This window comes from Miscanthus floridulus, chromosome 7, assembly GCF_019320115.1.
Source record: "Miscanthus floridulus cultivar M001 chromosome 7, ASM1932011v1, whole genome shotgun sequence".
NCBI classification, from domain to species: Eukaryota; Viridiplantae; Streptophyta; class Magnoliopsida; order Poales; family Poaceae; genus Miscanthus; species Miscanthus floridulus.
In genome coordinates, this window is record NC_089586.1 from 59,939,428 (window position 1) to 59,960,750 (window position 21,323).

The following is a 21,323-nucleotide window of genomic DNA, read 5'->3' on the forward strand; positions in this document are numbered from 1 at the left end:
GGCAATTTCTTGACCAATGGTCAGTCTTGTTGTAGTTCTAGCATGGCATATTGCTAGGTGGAACATTGGAGATGCCTTGTCTAGTGCTACCCTTTGGTAGGGCAACAAAATAAGCCTTGTGATATACTTTCTGGTTCTGACTAGGTTGTGCCGTCTTCTGAGGTGGTCTATACTTTGGAGCTGGAGGGCAAAACCAGGGTCTCCCAGTGGTAGGAGCTTTTGGCTGAGATACACCTACTTCATAAGCTCTCTTGCGACTCTTCGATGCTGAATAGATGTTGTTATGATTCTCTTGGGTTAATGCATCACAAACAAACTCATTGAAAGTGGCACATTTCTTGTTAGCTAGTGTCTCCATCAGCTTCGGGTAAGTCCCCGCTTGAAACTAGCAATCTTCTTTACATCTGTATCCACAAACTCTATGGCATACCTTGATAAGTTGTTGAAGGCATGCAGATACTTAGTTAAACTCTTAGTACCCTATGTCAGCCTCATAAATTTTGTATGCTTCATACTCATCAGACCTAGAGGAATATAATATCCCCTAAATGCTGCCTTAAATTGGTTTCAGGTGATTTGAGCATCTTCAGGCAAAGTGGATTGATGATGACTCCACCATATGCCTGTAGGTCCATGCAGCTGGTGCGATGCATACTATATCTTTAGGTGCTCGGTGTGCCTTAAAAGACGGAACTTCTGTTCGATGGTATTAAGCCATTCATCTGTCTGGAATGGTTCTTCTGCTTCCTTAAAAATAGGAGGCTTGGTGTTGAGAAAGTCCTTGAAAGTACTGAACTGGTTAGGTTCAGGTCCTTGATGCTGGTCTCTTCCTCGTCCTTGGCCAACATTCTATGTGAGACCGTGCAACACTTCTCCCATGGAACGTTGGGTCTCCATGAGTTGAGCCATCATCTCTGCTAGTGTAGGATGCGGTGGTGGTGGAAGATCATCATCACCATTCTGACCGGTACTAGCCCCTCCACGAGTGCGAGTCATCTATAAAGTTGCAACAACAAGTGATTATTGGATGATGTCAAGAGATTGCAGAAGAATTATATAATCATGACACACTGTAATTACTGGAGAGAATCATAAATTCATATAATAACACAGAGGCACAATAATTCATTTCCACAACATAACATCACCAAATGGATCACTTATTGTACTCGCAACATGTTCCATACATGCCAAATTTTTCATGTCAAAAACAACTGGAAATTCATTGAAAAGTACCATCATCACAGGTAGTACATGCATAGTTCCAATAACATCAAAAGGGTACATCATTAAATTGACACCTACAACACGAGTTCATTACATGAGGGTTGAAGATAAAGAGCTACTACATCTAGCTAGCTACTACTATAGCTAAGCTACTCCTTGGGGTGGTCGCTATCGATGTCGGACACACCATCACCGTGGTCGTCCTCAAAAGGCTCCACCTCTTCATCTTCAGGCTCCACCTCGACATCCATCTCCATGCCATCATCCTCAGCAATCAACACATTAGGGCCTTCTTCCACCGCTAGAGCTGGAGGAATAATTGGGTTAATTATGTTGTTGAGGCGATGACCATCAATCTAAAGCTCCTCAATCTGGCGGATGAGTTCTTGCTCTTTGCGGTCAAACTCTATGGTCTGCCTAGCAGCATAGAATACTATCCTGGTCCTAGCTACCTCTCTTGTTTCAGCAAGATGAATAACATCATCCCTCTCAGCATGGATGTCCTGTAATTCAGCTCTAGCTACATCCCTTTCTGCAACAGCACGGCCAAACTACCTCCGGTGAGCTTCTAAGGCTATCATGAAGTTATCTATCTCATGTTGGGCTGCTCTAACTGCCCTTTGGTGCCTACACACATGTCCTCGCATCCTACGCTGTGCAGCCTATGCTCTTTGGAGCTCTTACATACAGCTGATGTAGCTATCTTGGCGTGAATAAAATATCCTCATGACTGCATACATGGCACTCATTGCAGCATTACTACTTCCTACTCTTTCATCCCTATCTCTAACTAAAGCATTACCGCCTTGCTGGGTCCAAGTGGTCTGTGATGCATCCACACGAGGAAAAGATCCAACTGGCCCATTTATAAGTTCATCACTGAATTCCTGACAGATTTTGCTGAGAACCTCAAAAGCGGCCACTTGGGTACCTTCCCAAGGGGTCTATCCATCTAACTCAACACTCCATCCTTGCCATTGAGGATTGTCCACACGGGCTACGACAGTGACCCACACATCATACCACCTCTGTCCCTCAGTTACCACTTTGCTCCAAAAGTAGCGAGGCGGTTTAGCGTACCCGATAGAGTTCAGCACCCACCACAGTAAGGTGGGAGTCCCAAACAATGCCAGAAAGGTGTCGCTAGCAACAGGGGCTCCTGGGGCTGCCATCTGTAGCAAAAGGTTACAAGTAAGTGAGACAATGGAATTATAGAAATGAGTTACCTAACCATAAGATCATTTAAGGGGGAAACAATGCAATAACATGAAGGAATAATGCACCATGATGTATGTGCGTTCCGTATGTCCTCACAAACTTAGAAAAATAATTCCTAATGACATACGCGGTGGCATACATACGTTCTCTCGATATAATCATAACTAAATGAGCTACATGTTTCGTTGTTAGTGTACCTATAGAAAATTCATTTCAGCCCAACCCAACAGTTATAAGTACAGAAATGTAGATCTGGGCTCTAGGTTGCAACTAAATACTTCCATATATGTATACCCATACATATACTTCCGTATCAAAGCTACCCGATGATAATTTATTACCCACAATTAAATACGCACCATACACACATGCAAGCATGCATATACATCCGTATCAAAGCTAGCTCTCCCTGACCGCACGCTCACATCTTGCGGTCATGCCACTCATTAACTTACCTTCTTACCTTGGTGTAGAGGCATTTGATCCATACATTACCACTCAAGTGAATGGCACCCATACAATAGCACGCCGTATGGACGATGAAAGTAAAAACCCCCATGTTAGTACTTAAATAGCCACCTAAAAATCCTTAACTAGGCATAAAGGAGATGACCACTGGCACACTTTAGATTTGTTTATAGAATAAAACCTTTGTTTTAAATACATATATGACAAGTTTAATGTTGAATCCTTGCTCTGATACCAGCTATCACAAAACCGTCCAATTTATAAGAGCACAAGTACAATAGCAATCGCCGAAGCGATGAAACCGTCATACTTGAGCCCATATAAACCCGGTAGTCCGATGAAATCTCAAAGGATCTCAAACAACAAACATACAAACCAAGATTGTAATGATTCAACATAACCAGTCACATGTTACATCATAGTTTACAAATATCTCACATACATCAGAGTTCACATAGTTATTACAAACCAAGTTTAAAAGTAGTGGAAGCAAAGTAGTTTGACATCAACATCACACGTAGTTTAATACATAGCCAGTTTCATAGTCATCTCCAACCAAAAGCACAAGGGTGAGATGAAATATAGAATGACCAAGCCCATGGTCCTAGTCCTCATCCACTACAAGAACAAAGCAGTTCTTGCAGTAGCCGTGATACATAACATACAACACGACATGAACTATAACATTTGTTTTGTGTTTCTAAAAAACGTTTCAAGTTCCGTATATTGCTTTAAACTCTATATCACACACATTTACACATAAGTATGGTGCTCATGCAGTGTTTTAGCAAAAGACTGTACAGTGTAACACCGAGGGTGTTACAAATCTACCCCCCCTAAAACAAAATCTCGACCCGAGATTTCATGTGCCTAGTGTGGGAAGGAGATAGGAAGTACATTTCAACGTAACAACTACTCATTAGATCCAGAGAGAAGGCGGGGATAATGCTTCAATATATAGCTCTCTTGTTTCCACGTGGCCTCATCCTCAGAGTGGTTTTGCCACTGCACCTTGTAGAACTTTACCACACTGTTCCTTATCACTCTTTCCTTTTCATCCAATATCTTGATAGGGTGCTCAACGTAAGTCAAATCAGGTAGGAGTGGAAGTCCTTCAATTTCTATAACTTCATCAAGAACCCGTAAACATTTGTTCAATTGCAACATATGAAACACATTGTGTACCATAGATAAAATATCAGGAAGTTGGAGACGATAAGCAACTGGGCCACACTGCTTCAAAATTTGGTAAGGACCAACGTATCGAGGAGCTAGCTTGCCATGGATACCAAACCGATGCACCCCTCTCATAGGAGACAACTTGAGGTACACATAATCCCTAGCTGCAAACTCTGAGGGCCTTCTTCGCTTGTCCATATAGGCTTTCTATCAGCTCTGAGCTGCCTTCAAATGACTCTGGATAATGACGACTTGCTCTCAAGCCTCTTTGATGAAATCAGGCCCAAAGTATCCACGGTCTCCCACTTCAACCCAGCTTAGTGGTGTCCTACATTTCTTCCCATATAGAGCTTCAAAAGGTGCCATACGAATGCTCTCTTGGTAGCTATTATTGTAAGAAAATTCATCTAACTTCAGGCATCCATCCCATTTCTCGGGAAAAGAAATGGCATAAGCTCTCAACATATCCTTGAGCACCTGGTTCACCCTTTCAGTTTGGCCATCAGTCTAGGGGTGATAGGCTGAACTACAAAGGAGACTAGTTCCAAGACACTTCTGGAGTTGCTCCTAGAAGCGAGAGACAAAAACTGATTCTCTATCAGAGATGATAGTAAGGGGAACTCCATGTAGGGTCACAATCCGATTCAAGTACAACTCAACATACTGTCTGGCATAATATTTGGAATTCACTAGAAGAAAATGAGCTAACTTGGTAAGGCGATCCACAATGACCCAGATAGAGTTATAGCCCTTGGATGTGCGGGGTAAACCCACAATGAAGTCCATGGAAATATCCTCCCATTTCCAAATAGGAATGGGCAAGGGCTGTAAATATCCCAGAGTATGCATATGATCAGCCTTCACTCTCCCACAAGTGTTGCACTCTGCAACGTATTGGGTGATGTCATGCTTCATGTTGGACTACCAGTACAAGTGGAGCAAATAATAGTACATCTTGTTGCTACTAGGGTGAATAGACAGTTTTGAATGATGGGCTTCACTCAAAATCTTCCTTCTCAGCTCCTCATTGAATGGAACCACCAATCTATCCTTGTACCTCACTACATCTTGCTCATCAATACTAAAGTGAGGGCCATGCCCTTCGGCAATCAATTTCCTAATGTGAGGAATTTCTTCAGTGTCTTGCCTTTGCTCTAGAATAATCTGCTCAAGCAACTCTAAGGTCAAAGCAATGTGAGCCAGCACCTCTACATGGTTGAGAGACAAAGGTGTTTCTTCAACCTGATATGACTTTTGGCTCAAGGAATCAGCTACCACATTGGCCTTTCCTGGGTGGTAATGTACCTCCAAGTTATAATCCTTAATCAATTCCAACCATCTCCTTTGCCTCATATTCAACTCAGACTGAGTGAAGATATATTTGAGGCTTTGATGATATGTAAAATATGCACTTTGTTGCCCAACAGATAGTGCCTCCAAATTTTTAGAGCATGGAACACAGCAGCCAGCTCTAAATCATGAGTGGGGTAATTTACTTCGTGTTTTTTCAGTTGGCGCGAAGCATAAGCTATCACACACCCATCCTGCATAAGCACACATCCCAACCCCGTCTTCGAGGCATCACAGTATACATCAAAAGGCCTATCAATATCTGGCTGGGCCAACATAGGAGCAGTGGTCAGAAATGTCTTCAAAGCTTGGAAGGCTTCTTCACAGGCTAGGCTCTAGTCAAACTTGGCATTTTTTTGGAGCAGCTTGGTCATCGGCTGAGCTATCTTGGAGAAGTCCAAGATGAAATGCCGATAGTACCCAACTAGACCAAGGAACTAATGAATCTGGTGCATAGACTTGGGGGACTTCCAATTCAACACATCTTGCACCTTGCTAGGGTCAATAGAGATACCATCACGTGTCAACACATGCCCCAAAAACTACACTTGATCTAACCAGAATTCACACTTGCGGAATTTAGCATACAGCTTGTGTTCCCTCAATTGAGCCAGTACTATTCGAAGGTGTTGGGCATGCTCTTCATCATTCTTGGAATATATCAGGATATCATCAATGAACACCACAACAAACTTATCCAGCTCTGGCATAAAGACTGAATTCATCAGGTACATGAAGAATGTAGGAGGGTTGGTGAGACCAAAAGACATTACTAGGTACTCATACAGCCCATACCTAGTAGAAAAAGTTGTCTTTGGTATATCTTGTGGTCTAATCTTGATCTGATGATCGCCTGAAAGGAGGTCAATTTTTGGAGAACACCTTGGCACCAGCTAATTGATCGAACAAAGTATCTATGCGGGACAAAGGATACTTGTTCTTAATGGTTACCGCATTAAGAGGGTGGTAATCCACACACATCCGAAGAGTGCCATCCTTCTTCACAAAAATGGCTGGACAACCCCATGGTGAAGAGCTATGACAAATGAAGCATTTTCCAACAATTCTTCTAGCTACTTCTTCATTTCAACCAACTCCTTTGGAGCCATGCGGTACGAGCATTGGGAGATAGGAGCAGTACCAGGCTCTAGCTCAATGGAGAACTCCACCTCTCTGTTCGGTGGCAACCCAGGTAGATCTTTAGGAAAAACATCCAGGAACTCACATACCATAGGGATGGAGGTAAGATCAGGAGAGGCTTTAGCATGAGCAGCAACAGGTAAGACTAGATCTGAGGGTACAAGAAGAGACATCCTATCCTTAGAGGAAGGAAGCAGTAACTCCACAATTCTCTGCTTCAAATCCAAGACTACCCCATATACCCACAACTAGTTCATTCCAAGAATAGCATCAATGCCTTGTCTAGGTAGCACCATGAACTAGAGACGGTAAGTATGAGTGGCTAATACCAAGCTCATTGTGTCTGTCTAAGTATTGATGCACATCTGTGCACCAAGAGTATGGATTCTATAGGCATACGGTATAGCCATAAGAGGTATATTGTGCCAGTCTACAAATCCCATGCTCATGAATGAATGTGATGCACCAGAATCAAATAACACATAAGCTGGATGGGAATCAATGGTGAACATACCAGCCATCACCGATTCTTGCTGCAATATCTGCTCAGCATCCGTGAAATTCACCTATCCGGATCGGCTGGCTAGCACTTTCTTCTTGATCACTATCCTCTTGATAAGCCTGGAATTAGCCGATGGTTGAGCAGACTGGGCTGGCTAGTTTGGGGGACACTCTCGGGCAAAGTGGCCATCCTTGCCACATTTGAAATAAGCGTCAAGCTTGTTCCCCAATCCTTAGCGAGGTAGGACCTGCTATCCCTAAGGCAGCTAGGGTTGCACCTGCTGAGTGGGTGCAAAGTACTGCATGGAAGAAGTCTAAGAAGTATGCTGGGGCTGCCAAAATAAATGCCTGCCTGATGATTGATAGGGCACTCGTCGGACAACCTATATCTTCTAAGTATGAGGATGGCCAGAAGACCCCGTAGCCACCCGCTTCCACTTCCATTCTACCTAGGAATCCCGCTGCAAGCCCTCCATGGCGATGGCAGCATTCATCATCGCCCCAAAGGTCTGATAGTTCCCAGTATATAATTTCTCCTAAAGGCTGCAAGAGAGGCCATGATAGAAGCGGTCCCCCTTCTTCTCGTCTATGTCCACATGAGTTCCAGCGTACTAGGACAAGTGATTGAACTTATTGACATAGTCCATCACTGACAAACTACCTTGTCGTAGGTCCAAGAACTCAGTCAGCTTCCTATTGAGCACACCAGCAGGAATATAGAACTCTCTGAATGCTGCGGTGAACTCCTGTTAGGTCACCCGATGATCTGGCTACTACATGGCATTGAAGGTATCCCACCATGCACTCGCAGACCCCAACAACTATTGCACTGCAAAGCGCACCTTCTGCTCATCAGTCATGTTGAGCAATAGGAACTTCTGCTCTAGAATGCGAAGTCGGTGCTATGCATCTAGGGGCTCAGCTGTCGGTGTGAAAGTGGGCGGGTGGGTCTTGAGGAAATCTTGGTAAGAGTAGGGTCACCCAGGACCATGGGCACCACCCCTGTTCCCACCATTGCCCCCGTGGCCTCCACGGGCGAAACCAGCGATAGCCTGTGCCAGCAGCTCCATGGCACGGGCCGACTCACGGCGAGCAGCCATCATTTTTGCCATCATCTCCATGTGAGTCATCGGAGGCGGCGGTGGCGGAGGAGGAGGAGCCAGAAGTGGAGCCTCATGGCTCTCCCCGTTGCCATGCTCATTGGCTCAGCCACTTTCACCTAGGCCCTCGCCAAGACCGTGGCCCGCACTGGCACTGGTGCTCCCACGTTCGGACCTCAGATTCATCTGTAAGAGATAGGAACCAACCACTTAGGATAACCTTCCAGATCAGAAGCAAGGGATTAGAGAAATGACAAGACATTTATTAAAGCATTCTTTTAGTTGTCCTATCAATTTACTAATCCAATTATACATGTAGGGGGACTTTAGTTTAAGTAAGATTCTATTATCATGATGCATGTATCGGCATGTACGCTCGCTCAAGCCGGAATATAGCGGCATTCATAAAATTTTTGGTACACCGAACACTCACTTTCCGTATGCTAAGTGATTCCTTACGCAACGTAAGTCAGTGTACCTACAGAAAACTGATTAGATAAAATCAGTGCCGCTATCCTAGATAGACCATATTTCTAGGGCTTATACTTACTTAGATAATTTTATCGCATCCTACTTTTCACAAAACTTTTGTTGGTCAAATTTTTAAGTTTTGGAAAAGAGTGATGAACTCATAAACTCATTATTGGCTCTAGTACCAACTGTGGTAGAATCACTCGAAATAACGCGCTTACGAAGGCGCTCATCTTCCACCAGACACTAAGCACCCTGAAAGCAAGCTACAGCAGGCGGTATCCATCGGGCACACCCCAAGGGAGAGCCCAAAAGATCCACATTTTCCCAAGGATCCAATAATGAGAACGAGTTACAATACTTAATCCATTTCAAACATCTAGAGTTTGTAAAAAGTGCATTATTACATTTCCATAGAGTGTGGAATATTAAATAGCGGAATACAAATAAACATCTAGCGATAAAGAACAAGGATCTGTCTGTGCCCACCAGAATAATCCTTCACACAACAGTACTCCTCATGCATTACCTGCGATAGGGGTAAATAAACCCTAAGTACACAATGTACTCGCAAGACTTATCCGACTAGTGGGAATAATTTCTTGACTCCAAGGGATATGATAAGCTTTATGGTTTGCTGGTTTCCTTTTTGCAGAAAGCAATACTAATAGTGAGTCCTTATTTATGTTATTATTAATAGCTGTATTAATTTATTATCTAGCCATTCTATGTAAACACCTGTTCTACTTTCAAGCAAGAGTTGAGCAATCAGTTCCATATCATCACCTTCCATCTTTCAGTTCTTACTACGATGCTAGAGTTAAGACAAGTTGTACTTACTCAGCGGTGATTCATGAACCAATGTGCCTAGCTGGGTACCTTGAAAACACATGCCCCGCTTGTACCCTAGGCACAAGTAGGACCAACCCATCACCCTCCTACCGAGGGGTCTAGGTCCCCATCCAAACTTGGACTCCAAGCCCTCGCTTCTAAGCCCCGAACTTAGTGCGGTGCAAGGACCTCCACCATCCCCGCCTCCAATCAGTTGGTTCGGAAAGAGCTGGAACCCACGATAAGAGAGCAACAAGTCTTCCCTACGCCCATACCCAAGTATGTGCTCGAGATAATAGATCTGTGACTTGTCTAGCATCCATTGCAATGGCTGGTCCTTAACCGACACAGACAGGGAAAAAGTGTAACCAAGCTATGCCCTATTGGCCGTAGGACACAACCTCTTACACCCACTAGTACCCAAACCATATCCCTGCCCGATCACCATTTTTCCTTTCCATCATTTTATCATGAGTGATCATAATTATCACCTATTTGTGAGTAACGGCAGGTTACTCACGCTATCGAAATCCTGAGCATTGCAGCAACTCGACCTATACTAGTAGGACTCATAGGAAGATATATTTATGCAAGTAGTTTCCATAAAATACCTATAACGTAAATGCACGTCATATATATATTCAGTGATCATAAAATATGGGTTATGCATCGGGGATTGCCTTGGGCGGGCGATGGTTCAACAAAGTCAGTACCAAAAGGCTCCGGGGCTCCCTCCTGCACGAGGATCTCCTCCTCGTACTCCTCAATGACCTCTTCATAATCCTGTTCGTCCATGGGCATGAACTCTACCAACTTGTGATCTACATGCATGAAATGATGATGCAACATTTAGTAATACGGCAACAGCAACTCTTAACATAAAAATACAGCTATCAAGCTACTAAGCGAGTTCTACCGTCTCCACCGTCTCCACCGTCTCCACCATTACCATCATCACCTCCATCAGCATCAGAATCATCAGAACCATCTCCATCATCGGGGTCACCTGCTCCCTCCTAGCCACCTTGTTCCTGTACTTCCTCAGGATCTTCCTCAGAATCCTCGATCTCGATGGGCTCCTCGAACATAGGCACCTCTTCTGTTTCTTCATCCATTGGATCCTCCAGCAAGTCCTCCAGAGGTTCCCCCATGGGCACCTCCACAGGTGGTTCCTCCTCCTGGTTCCTCAGAGCTTCCACCAGATGTGCCGGGACACGCTTGCCCAAAGTGAACCTGGTCCTCCTGGTGGGCATCGGAATGGTCCTCTTGCGCGCGGTCAGCTTGGTACGGGCCATCTATAAGAATGAAAAGGTTGAGTATTAGAACAAAATAATTTTTGGCAATGGATAAAGAACAGAATATAAGCAAAAATTTTATAGCAAATTAAAGTAGTAAAATAAAGATAATGTGATCCTAGAAACGACCATTTCTAACTAGATTGTTCGTCCTACAGTCAGTTATAGCTCTGATACCAATTTGTCGCACCCAATTTTGCAAAGCAAAACCAAGTACTCATATATGTGCGCCCAGGATGTCCAAACACACGCATATATCACAAATTGCAGTAGTATCAAAGTAAAGTACTTATTACATCGCATATCTCATCATAAAGTTAAATACAAAGTTTGCTCGAAGGCAATATTATTACAGACACAGCGGAAAAACTAGCCCAACTGCCACAGGGACTCCAACTGGTGAACGTCTTCCTAGTAGTCCTGGACATCCTCCGGAAACTCTTCATATCCATTATCTGTTACCCATCCGGGATTTTCATTGGATGTAAAGCAAGTGTAAGCTCACCATGCTTAGCAAGTATAACAAAGGGATCTATGAGGCTCAAATAGGCTTGACACTGTTTGACTGCGGTTCGCAATTTTAGTTGATCAATTTTTAGCAACCTGAAATTACTACTTTAATGAACAGTCCCAATTCCCAAGTGGTATTAAAGTATCATCCAACTATGTCTCAATTCCCAACCATCCATCATCCACAGTAACCACTAATCTCGAAGGATCCAGACCGCTCGTATCCGTGAGCACGGCTGTTATAACAGGTTAATTATTTCTGCAGAAATTGTACATCTTTACCCACCGAGCCGTGATTCCCAATGCCAGGGTTCGCGAGACCCACTACACCTCTTCCTAGGAAGTGTGGCAGAGTTTCACTATGAAACCCTTAGCTAGTTGCACTAACAAATCATAGCTACAAAGGAATGGCACACGTGGGCATCGCAGCACGGTGCACACCCTAACAGAAAAAGGAAAGATACCCTCTTACCCCTTACTGGAGCTACAGACGAGCTAGTACAAACTAGATAATAGGTTAAAGTCAGAGCCATTTGACACTCGGGGTTGTACGGTCCCTCCTGGGTTGCCGCTTCAGGATAAAGTCCTTATGGAGAGGCACTAGAGTACTCAACCCCGTACTCTAGCCCCCTATCTGTTGCTAAAAAGTTCCATTTTATCACATTGCATATAGTCTTTAAATATGTTTAACAATTACTTCATGTTAAGCGCTGCAGCATCTATCCAGAATGCCTACCCAAAAAAACCCAGGTATCAAGGATATGTGGTACAATGAATCATCTAGGTAAAGTCCTTAAAGGCAATTCAAATTAAACTCATGCATGAATGTAAGTGGTAGTAGTTCATAGGTAACAAGGGGCCTTTGGTACACTTGCCTTCCTCAAAGTCGTCCTGGGAGTACTGCTGATCCTGCTGGGGGTCCTCAGTCACCTCGAATGGCTCACCCTCTAATCGTGATCCAATCATCAATCAAGCATCATTCCAATCATTACATGCATACAAGATAGAACTCTATTAGAACAGTACACCAAACAGTGAAAACATATGTTGAAAAGCTTACAGATCTGTTTTGTGCATTTCTACGAACACATGAGCGAAAGAATCACTCAAATCGGACTTAAAACGTGAAAGTTATGCATGAAATAAGATGTAATGGCAATTCTGTAAATAAACTAACCTATTTCCGAATTAAAATAATTAAAAATCTGAATTTAGATGAAATCTGGACCGGGCTTACTATTTTTGGAAACTTCAGGGACTTGAATGAATAAAAACAGGACTAAATAAAAATTAGTTTGAACTGGACTGGACCGCGGGTTGATTTCTGGAAAAAGCGGGGGCTTTTCTGCAAAACGTGCATGGCTGACCGTGGTTTGACCCGTGGCTGCTGACTGGGCGACACGCGGCAGCTGCTGGTTGGCGCGGTGTGCCACGTGGCTTGGTGGACTGGCTGACGCAGCGCCATGGCCCAGGTCTACGGGTCCACGGTGGACCGATTACTTACCCCGAAGGGGTATCTAATCTGGACTGCTCGTTCCAGATCTGACGGCGCAGGCATGACGGGGACAGCGGGTCGCCGGGGAAGATGCAACCGACAGTGGCGCCATGGCCGGCGGGTCTGGATGTCACCAGTACGGCGCCCCAGAGCACGAATCAGCAAACGGGAGGCACAGAAAAGACGGGGAGCTCACCACGAGTCGTTGGGAGAGGAACGCGACGTTCGGGACGAGCTCCAGACACGGTGTCGACGGCGGCGGGGCTCTAGAGAGAGAAAGAGAGCGCGGGTGAGGTGGAATCTGAGGAAAACGAGGCCAAAATAGCGAAGTGGAGGTACCTACGGGCGCGGGCGAGTGCGGCGGATCCTCGGGACTCGTCGGCGACGGGGCTAGGACTCGGGGAAGGGGAGTTCGCTGGCGGCGGTAGCTCTCGGTAGCGGGCAGAGGATGGGGAGAGAAGGCGGGGTCGGCTTGGGGTTTTATAGGCCGGGTGGTGCGCGGAATAAGGAAGGGAAGCAGGGGATTCGGTCACCTGCCATGCGGGGGCGACGGCGGTGGCTTTCCCTGCATGGCCGCGCCATCGGTGGCCGAAGAAAGGAAAACGCCGGGGGAGGAAAAGGAAGCTCGGGGAAGAAGAAAGGAAAGAAGGAAAGGGCGCTGACCGGTGGGGCCGGAGCGCAGCGAGAGAGAAAGGGAGAGGGCGAGCGACGCGGGTGAAGCCAAGCAGGCCACAGCGGCGTGCCGTCGCGCGAAGCGGGCCGCAGTGAAGCGTGCGCGCGCGGGGGTGGCCAGCTGGGCTGCGTGCGGTGCGGGCCGGCGCAGAAAAGAAATAGCAGGCCCAAGCGAGCAGGCCGCGCGGTGCAGTCGTGGGCAGGCCGCCAGGATAGGCCAGCGGGAGGAGGAGGGGAAAAAGGCCGGGCTAGCTGGGCCAGAAGGTGTCCTTCTCTTTTTTTTTCAAATCAAACATTTATCAAATTCTATTTTTCTCCATTTTCATTTTTAAGCCACATTCAAATAAGTTTTGAATACAAATTTCAAATCTTCTAGCCCTACACTCAATCAAAACCCATATGACTCGGCATGAATGCAACAAACAAGTTTCTAAACTTATAGTTTATTTTATTTATTCAACTTTTATTATTTGGCCTAAGTTAAAAATACCTAGAAAATGTAATAAATGCTAAGAATTAATTGCTAATTTGTGGTAAAAATTTTGGGTGTTACAAACCTACCCCCCTTAGAATGAATCTTGTCCTCGAGATTCGGATGGTTCAAAGAGATTGGGATAGTCAGTTCTCAGATCTTCCTCCCTTTCCCACGTTGCCTCATCCACTGAGTGTCTGTTCCACTGAACCTTGCACATTCTTATTATTTTGCTCCTTGTGATTCTCTCCGCTGTTTCCAGGATTCTCACTGGATACTCTTTGTATGATAGATCCCCTCGGATATCCAGTTCTTCCAAGGGTAGTTGTTCCTCAGGTACTCTCAAACATTTCTTAAGTTGCGACACATGGAAGACATCATGAACACCTGAGAGCTGCTCTGGTAATTCTAGCTGGTAAGCAACTTCTCCTCTCCTGTTAATGATCTTGAATGGTCCCACATACCTAGGTGATAACTTTCCCTTGGTATGAAATCTCTTTACTCCTTTCATGGGTGAAACTTTGAGATAGACAAAGTCACCAATTTCAAATGCCAAATCTCTTCTTCTCGTGTCCGCATAGCTTTTCTGTCGGGACTGTGCAACCTTTAGGTTTTGCCTTATTGTTTGCACTTGTTTTTCTGCCAGTTGTAGAACATCTGGTCCAAAGACTTGGCTTTCCCCCGTTTGATTCCAAAACAATGGTGTTCTGCACTTTCTACCATACAATGCCTCAAACGGTGCCATTTTAAGACTCTTTTGGTAGCTATTATTGTAGGAGAATTCGGCATAAGGTAAACTCTTATCCCAACTTGTCCCATACTGCAGAGCACAAGCTCTTAGCATATCCTCTAAAATCTGATTTGTCCTTTCGGTCTGTCCATCTATTTGAGGATGGTAAGCTGAGCTGAAGTTCAACTTCGTATCCATTGACTCATGCAATTTCTACCAAAAATGTGATGTGAACTGTGTACCCCTATCCGAAACAATCTTCTTTGGTACACCATGTAAACATACAATCCTTTCCATATATAACTCTGCTAACTTTGCACTCGAATAAGTTACCTTGACCGGAATGAAATGGGCCACTTTTGTCAATCGGTCAACAATCACCCAGATAGAGTCAAATCCTTTCTGTGTACGGGGTAATCCAACTATAAAGTCCATTCCAACTTCATCCCATTTCCACTCGGGTATCTTCATAGGCTATAGTAAACCTGCTGGCCTCTGATGTTCTGCTTTCACTCTTTGGCACGTGTCACATATAGCCACATGTTCTGCTACGTCTCTCTTTAGTCCATACCACCAGTACCTCTCTTTAAGATCAAGATACATTTTAGTACTTCCTGGGTGTATGGAATAGGCTGAGTCATGAGCTTCCCTCAAGATAGACTCCCTAATAGATTTTACTTCTGGCACACAAATCCTTTTACCGAACCATACTGTCCCTTGATCATCCATATGGAATCCTGGGGCTTTACCAATCACTATACGCTCTGCAATATCCTTGATCCTCTCATCACCCATCTGTCCTTTACAAATCTCTTGTTCCAGAGTGGATTCTACCTCTAACTCCATGGTGTTGGCCACAATACCCAAATTCAAGTATTTGAACTCCTCACACAACTCTTCAGGTAGTTGAGTCGTATAGGCCATGTTCACATAACTCCTTCTACTCAAGGCATCTGCTACAACGTTAGCCTTTCCCGGGTGATAGTGAATATCCAAATCATAATCCTTAATTAACTCGAGCCATCTTCGTTGCCTCAGATTCAGATCTGACTGTGTGAATATATACTTTAGACTCTTATGGTCCATATAAATCTCACACTTATGACCAATCAAGTAGTGCCTCCATATCTTAAGAGCATGCACCACAGCTACCAATTCCAGATCATGAGTCGGATAATTTAGCTCATGTTTCCTCAGCTGTCTAGATGCGTAGGCAACAACTCTGCCTTCTTGCATAAGAACACCTCCTAGACTTTGCCGTGAGGCATCACAATAGATAGAGAAACTTTTGGTGAGATCAGGTAAGATGAGCACTGGAGCAGAAGTTAGTCTCTTCTTCAACTCCTCAAAACTGTCCTGGCATTGTTTAGTCCATACAAATTTGGCATTCTTCTCCAACAACACAGTCATGGGCTTGGCTAACTTAGAGAATCCCTCGATGAATCTCCTATAATACCCAGCCATACCCAGGAAACTCCGAATCTCACTAACATCCTTAGGTGGCTTCCAACTCAACACATCTCTAACCTTCTTGGGATCTACTGCTACTCCTCCATTAGAGATTATGTGACCAAGGAAAGATACTTCTTTTAACCAGAACTCACATTTGCTGAACTTGGCATAAAGTTGATGTTCTCTAAGCTTTTGCAACACCAATCTCAAATTCCCTTCATGTTCTTCTTCATTCTTAGAATACACTAGTATGTCATCAATAAACACGACGACAAACTTATCAAGGTACTCCATGAATACTTTGTTCATCAAATACATGAAGTAGGCAGGTGCATTAGTCAGACCAAAAGACATAACTGTGAACTCATACAGTCCATAGCGGGTCACAAAGGCGGTCTTGGGGATGTCAGTACGCCTTATCCTCAATTGATGGTATCCAGATCAAAGATCAATCTTGGAAAACACACAAGCCCCTTTCAATTGGTCAAATAGGTCATCAATTCTAGGCAATGGGTACTTGTTCTTAATTGTGACCTCATTAAGTGACCTGTAATCTATGCACATCCTTTGTGTACCATCCTTCTTTTCTACAAACAGTACTGGTGCACCCCATGGTGATGAACTAGGTTGAACATAACCCTTATCTAGCAATTCCCTTAGTTGTTTCTTAAGTTCTGCTAATTCATTCACTCCCATTCTATAGGGTCTCTTAGCTATGGGTGCAGTTCCCGGTAAAAGTTCAATTATAAACTCGATGTCTCGGTCAGGTGGCATACCTGGCAATTCCTCGGGAAAGACATCCGGGTACTCATTTGCTATCCTTATATCTTCTAAGATTGTGCCCTCCAACTGATTAACCCGACAGATTTCTGTAGCAGACTGAGTTGCCACAAACACCACTTCTTCTCCAGTTGAAGTGATAAGATTCACCGAGCTATTACCACAATTAATAACTGCTTTCTGCAACCTTAGCCAATCCATACCCAAGATGACATCGATACCGGTGGAATTTATGACTACAAGATTTGCTTGAAATTCTACCCCCCTTATGCTGAGACTAGCAGCTAAGCATATCCACTCTGCTTTCATTACCCCACCAGGTGAGCTTACTAACATGTGTTTCTTCATAACACTTACTGGAATACCATGCTTCTTTATGAATGTGTATGTTATGAAGGAATGTGAAGCACCAGAATCAAAAAGTACTGTAGCTGAGTTTGAGTTGACCGGAAACGTACCGATCACCACATCCGGTGCCTCCTGAGCTGTTTCAGCAGTAACATGGTTCACCTTTCCCCGAACGTAGTTCTGCTGTGAGTTAGTCTTCTTGGGGCATCTATTAGAGTAATGTCCCGGCTCTCCACAATTGAAGCACTTGTTGTCATTAACTGCATTTGGCGCTTTTGATGCGCCATTCCTCTGCGAAGCATTGGGGGCATTATTCCTCACTGGTACATTATTGGGTTGCTGCTGGTGCTGAGCTGGTGCCTTGAACTGCTGTTGCTGCTGCTGTGCACGCTGCTGCTGCTGGTTGCGGTTGAGACCTGTCTGACCTTGATAGCGCTGCTGAGGTTGAGTTTGTTGAGGGTTGGTACGAAAGCGAGAGTTGCTCCCAGATTGCTGTCCTTGAAATTTTCTCTTCTTGTCCTCCATCTGGCGGCGCTTGTTCTCAATCACTAAAGCTTTGTCCACCAGCTGCTAGAAGTTAGCAAAGGTATGGGACAACAGCTGGTACTGGAGACCATCATTCAAGCCCTCCATAAACAGCTCCTGCCTCTTTCCATCCTCGTCTACCTCAGTAGGTGCATACCGTGACAATTGTATAAACTTGTCATGATATTCAGCAATAGTCATGCCCCCCTGCTTGAGAGCCAAGAACTCCTTCTTCTTCAGCTTCATCAGTCCCGCAGGCACGTGATGAGTGCGAAAGGCACTGCGAAACTCAGCCCAAGTGATGGGATTAGCTTCGGTGCGGCCAAAGCGGAATGAGTCCCACCAATCCTGTGCAGCTCCCTGCAACTGTCCAGAAGCATATAAAACTTTCTCCCTATCATCACATTGGGCAATCTCCAGTTGCCTCTCTATGGCACGTAGCCAGTCATCAGCTTGGAGTGGATCGGCAGAGTGCTTGAATACAGGTGGGTGTCCTTTCAGAAACTCTCCCCTCTTATCCCTGACATGAGGGGGTGCATTTCCATTCCCTTGCCCCATGTTCTGCATGTTCTGGGCCATCTGCTGAAGCAACTGGGTCTGCATCATCATCAGCTGCTCCATGGAGACTGGGGGCGGTGGTGGCGGTTCCTCGCCTCCCTGGTTGTTCCTCCTGGTGTTCACCATCTGTAGAGGCATCATATAAGTCTCACATGTCCAAGCATATAACTCTTACAAGATACTGGTGTAACAAGAGTAGGTGTAGACAAGAGATATATGTAGGGTATGCAAGAAGATATTTGTTCTGAATTTTTCCAGCGAGTTGGATAGCAGCAGTGCTGTAAAACGAGCATATCTCAGTCTCTGTTTATCATACGATTGCGTAGCATACCTTTCTGGAAAGCTTATGAAATTCTCTACAACTTTCGTTTAGAATACTTTTTCAGATTCCAACATTTACTTAGTCAAATTCAGACGATAAGAAGTACTGTTCCGGAATCCTGACAGCACAGAAACCTCGACTTACAACAGTTGTATCTCACAATTTATACTAGCTATTGAGGTGATTCCAGAGCCGGAAGAAAGATGTTGAAGTCTACTTATCTCCATAAAAATTTCATGACCTTTGAGTATCTAGATTATGAGATATGAACTGATAAAGACAGACTGTTCCGAAAGATACAGAATGGACAGCATGATAAAACGAAACCCAACTATTTATTCATAATATCCCTAAACCTTAACCTTAACTAAATGACCGTGGACATGCCCACAAGTCATCACAATCATATCAAAGATCCAAATCAAACATTATTCATAATGATAAACATCCAACCATGCAACTAACACTTGTCCAACCATTAAAAGAAAGAAACTAAATACTCTCTCGCGTAGCTACGCGTGCTTATTACATATTTTTAAGACTCTCCTATGGGTACGGGTCGATGGTGGTGCTGGTGCTGGGGTCTCCGGACTCTCCTTTGGTCCTCGGGGGTGACTGAGCGGGTACTCCTGAATCTTCCACATCTGGACCTCCTAGCTGCTGCTTCAGTGTAGCGTTCTCACGAGCCAGCTGCATGTAGGCCCTCCCCATGACATCGAGCTCATCCAGGGCCTGATCCAAGTCAGTGTGGGTCTCAGCCAAGCACAACAGGGTAGGCCTCAGCCTCAGGTTCGCCTCTCCAAGTGGTGTAGCGATGTTGCACGTAGACTGTCCGCTCCGACGGCGGGGAAGATAGCGGTCATCCTCCCAGGCGATGTCGTCGAAGTGACGGTCGCGGTTGACCATCAACGCCTGTCGAGCTGCATCCCTGATGACGGCCGCACGTGTAAGCCGTGCAGTGGTGGCGCGGTGGATGTAGCGCACCCGAGTCCCCTCTCGGATGTACACTTCTGTCTCCCAGAAGCCGGTGTAGTCGGGGTGGGTCCAATGCTCCGTCCTGTACTGAACAGTGCCTCCAGGGTGGTAGCGATGCACAAGTGCGAGAAGCCTAGGGTGGTAGTAGCCATCACCCTCCAAGTCGTAGTGGATCTCCGCAGTCCATCCCTGAGCCAACGGTGCATTGTGATCATCATCATTGTCATCATCCCCATCGTCTCCACCGTCTCCATCGTCTCCACCGTCTCCACCGTCTCCACCATTACCATCATCACCTCCATCAGCATCAGAATCATCAGAACCATCTCCATCATCGGGGTCACCTGCTCCCTCCTGGCCACCTTGTTCCTGTACTTCCTCAGGATCTTCCTCAGAATCCTCGATCTCGATGGGCTCCTCGAACATAGGCACCTCTTCTGTTTCTTCATCCATTGGATCCTCCAGCAAGTCCTCCAGAGGTTCCCCCATGGGCACCTCCACAGGTGGTTCCTCCTCCTGGTTCCTCAGAGCTTCCACCAGATGTGCTGGGACACGCTTGCCCAAAGTGAACCTGGTCCTCCTGGTGGGCATCGGAATGGTCCTCTTGTGCGCGGTCAGCTTGGTACGGGCCATCTATAAGAATGAAAAGGTTGAGTATTAGAACAAAATAATTTTTGGCAATGGATAAAGAACAGAATATAAGCAAAAATTTTATAGCAAATTAAAGTAGTAAAATAAAGATAATGTGATCCTAGAAACGACCATTTCTAACTAGGTTGTTCGTCCTACAATCAGTTATAGCTCTGATACCAATTTGTCGCACCCAATTTTGCAAAGCAAAACCAAGTACTCATATATGTGCGCCCAGGATGTCCAAACACACACATATATCACAAATTGCAGTAGTATCAAAGTAAAGTACTTATTACATCGCATATCTCATCATAAAGTTAAATACAAAGTTTGCTCGAAGGCAATATTATTACAGACACAGCAGAAAAACTAGCCCAACTGCCACAGGGACTCCAACTGGTGAACGTCTTCCTAGTAGTCCTGGACATCCTCCGGAAACTCTTCATATCCATTATCTGTTACCCATCCGGGATTTTCATTGGATGTAAAGCAAGTGTAAGCTCACCATGCTTAGCAAGTATAACAAAGGGATCTATGAGGCTCAAATAGGCTTGACACTGTTTGACTGCGGTTCGCAATTTTAGTTGATCAATTTTTAGCAACCTGAAATTACTACTTTAATGAACAGTCCCAATTCCCAAGTGGTATTAAAGTATCATCCAACTATGTCTCAATTCCCAACCATCCATCATCCACAGTAACCACTAATCTCGAAGGATCCAGACCGCTCGTATCCGTGAGCACGGCTGTTATAACAGGTTAATTATTTCTGCAGAAATTGTACATCTTTACCCACCGAGCCGTGATTCCCAATGCCGGGGTTCGCGAGACCCACTACACCTCTTCCTAGGAAGTGTGGCAGAGTTTCACTATGAAACCCTTAGCTAGTTGCACTAACAAATCGTAGCTACAAAGGAATGGCACACGTGGGCATCGCAGCATGGTGCACACCCTAACAGAAAAAGGAAAGATACCCTCTTACCCCTTACTGGAGCTACAGACGAGCTAGTACAAACTAGATAATAGGTTAAAGTCAGAGCCATTTGACACTCGGGGTTGTACGGTCCCTCC

The 21,323-nt window shown here is 45.0% G+C and overlaps 1 protein-coding gene across 1 annotated transcript; it reads right to left on the bottom strand.

Annotated features, from left to right (window-relative positions):
• Positions 1-1,376: 1,376 nt before the first annotated feature.
• Positions 1,377-10,636, bottom strand: LOC136465569 (uncharacterized). Its single transcript, XM_066464248.1, has 3 exons — positions 10,510-10,636; positions 10,166-10,306; positions 1,377-1,534 (listed from the first exon to the last, which is right to left on the bottom strand). Exons 1-3 carry the CDS (start codon positions 10,634-10,636, stop codon positions 1,377-1,379), a joined length of 426 nt encoding a protein of 141 aa, XP_066320345.1.
• Positions 10,637-21,323: the final 10,687 nt, after the last annotated feature.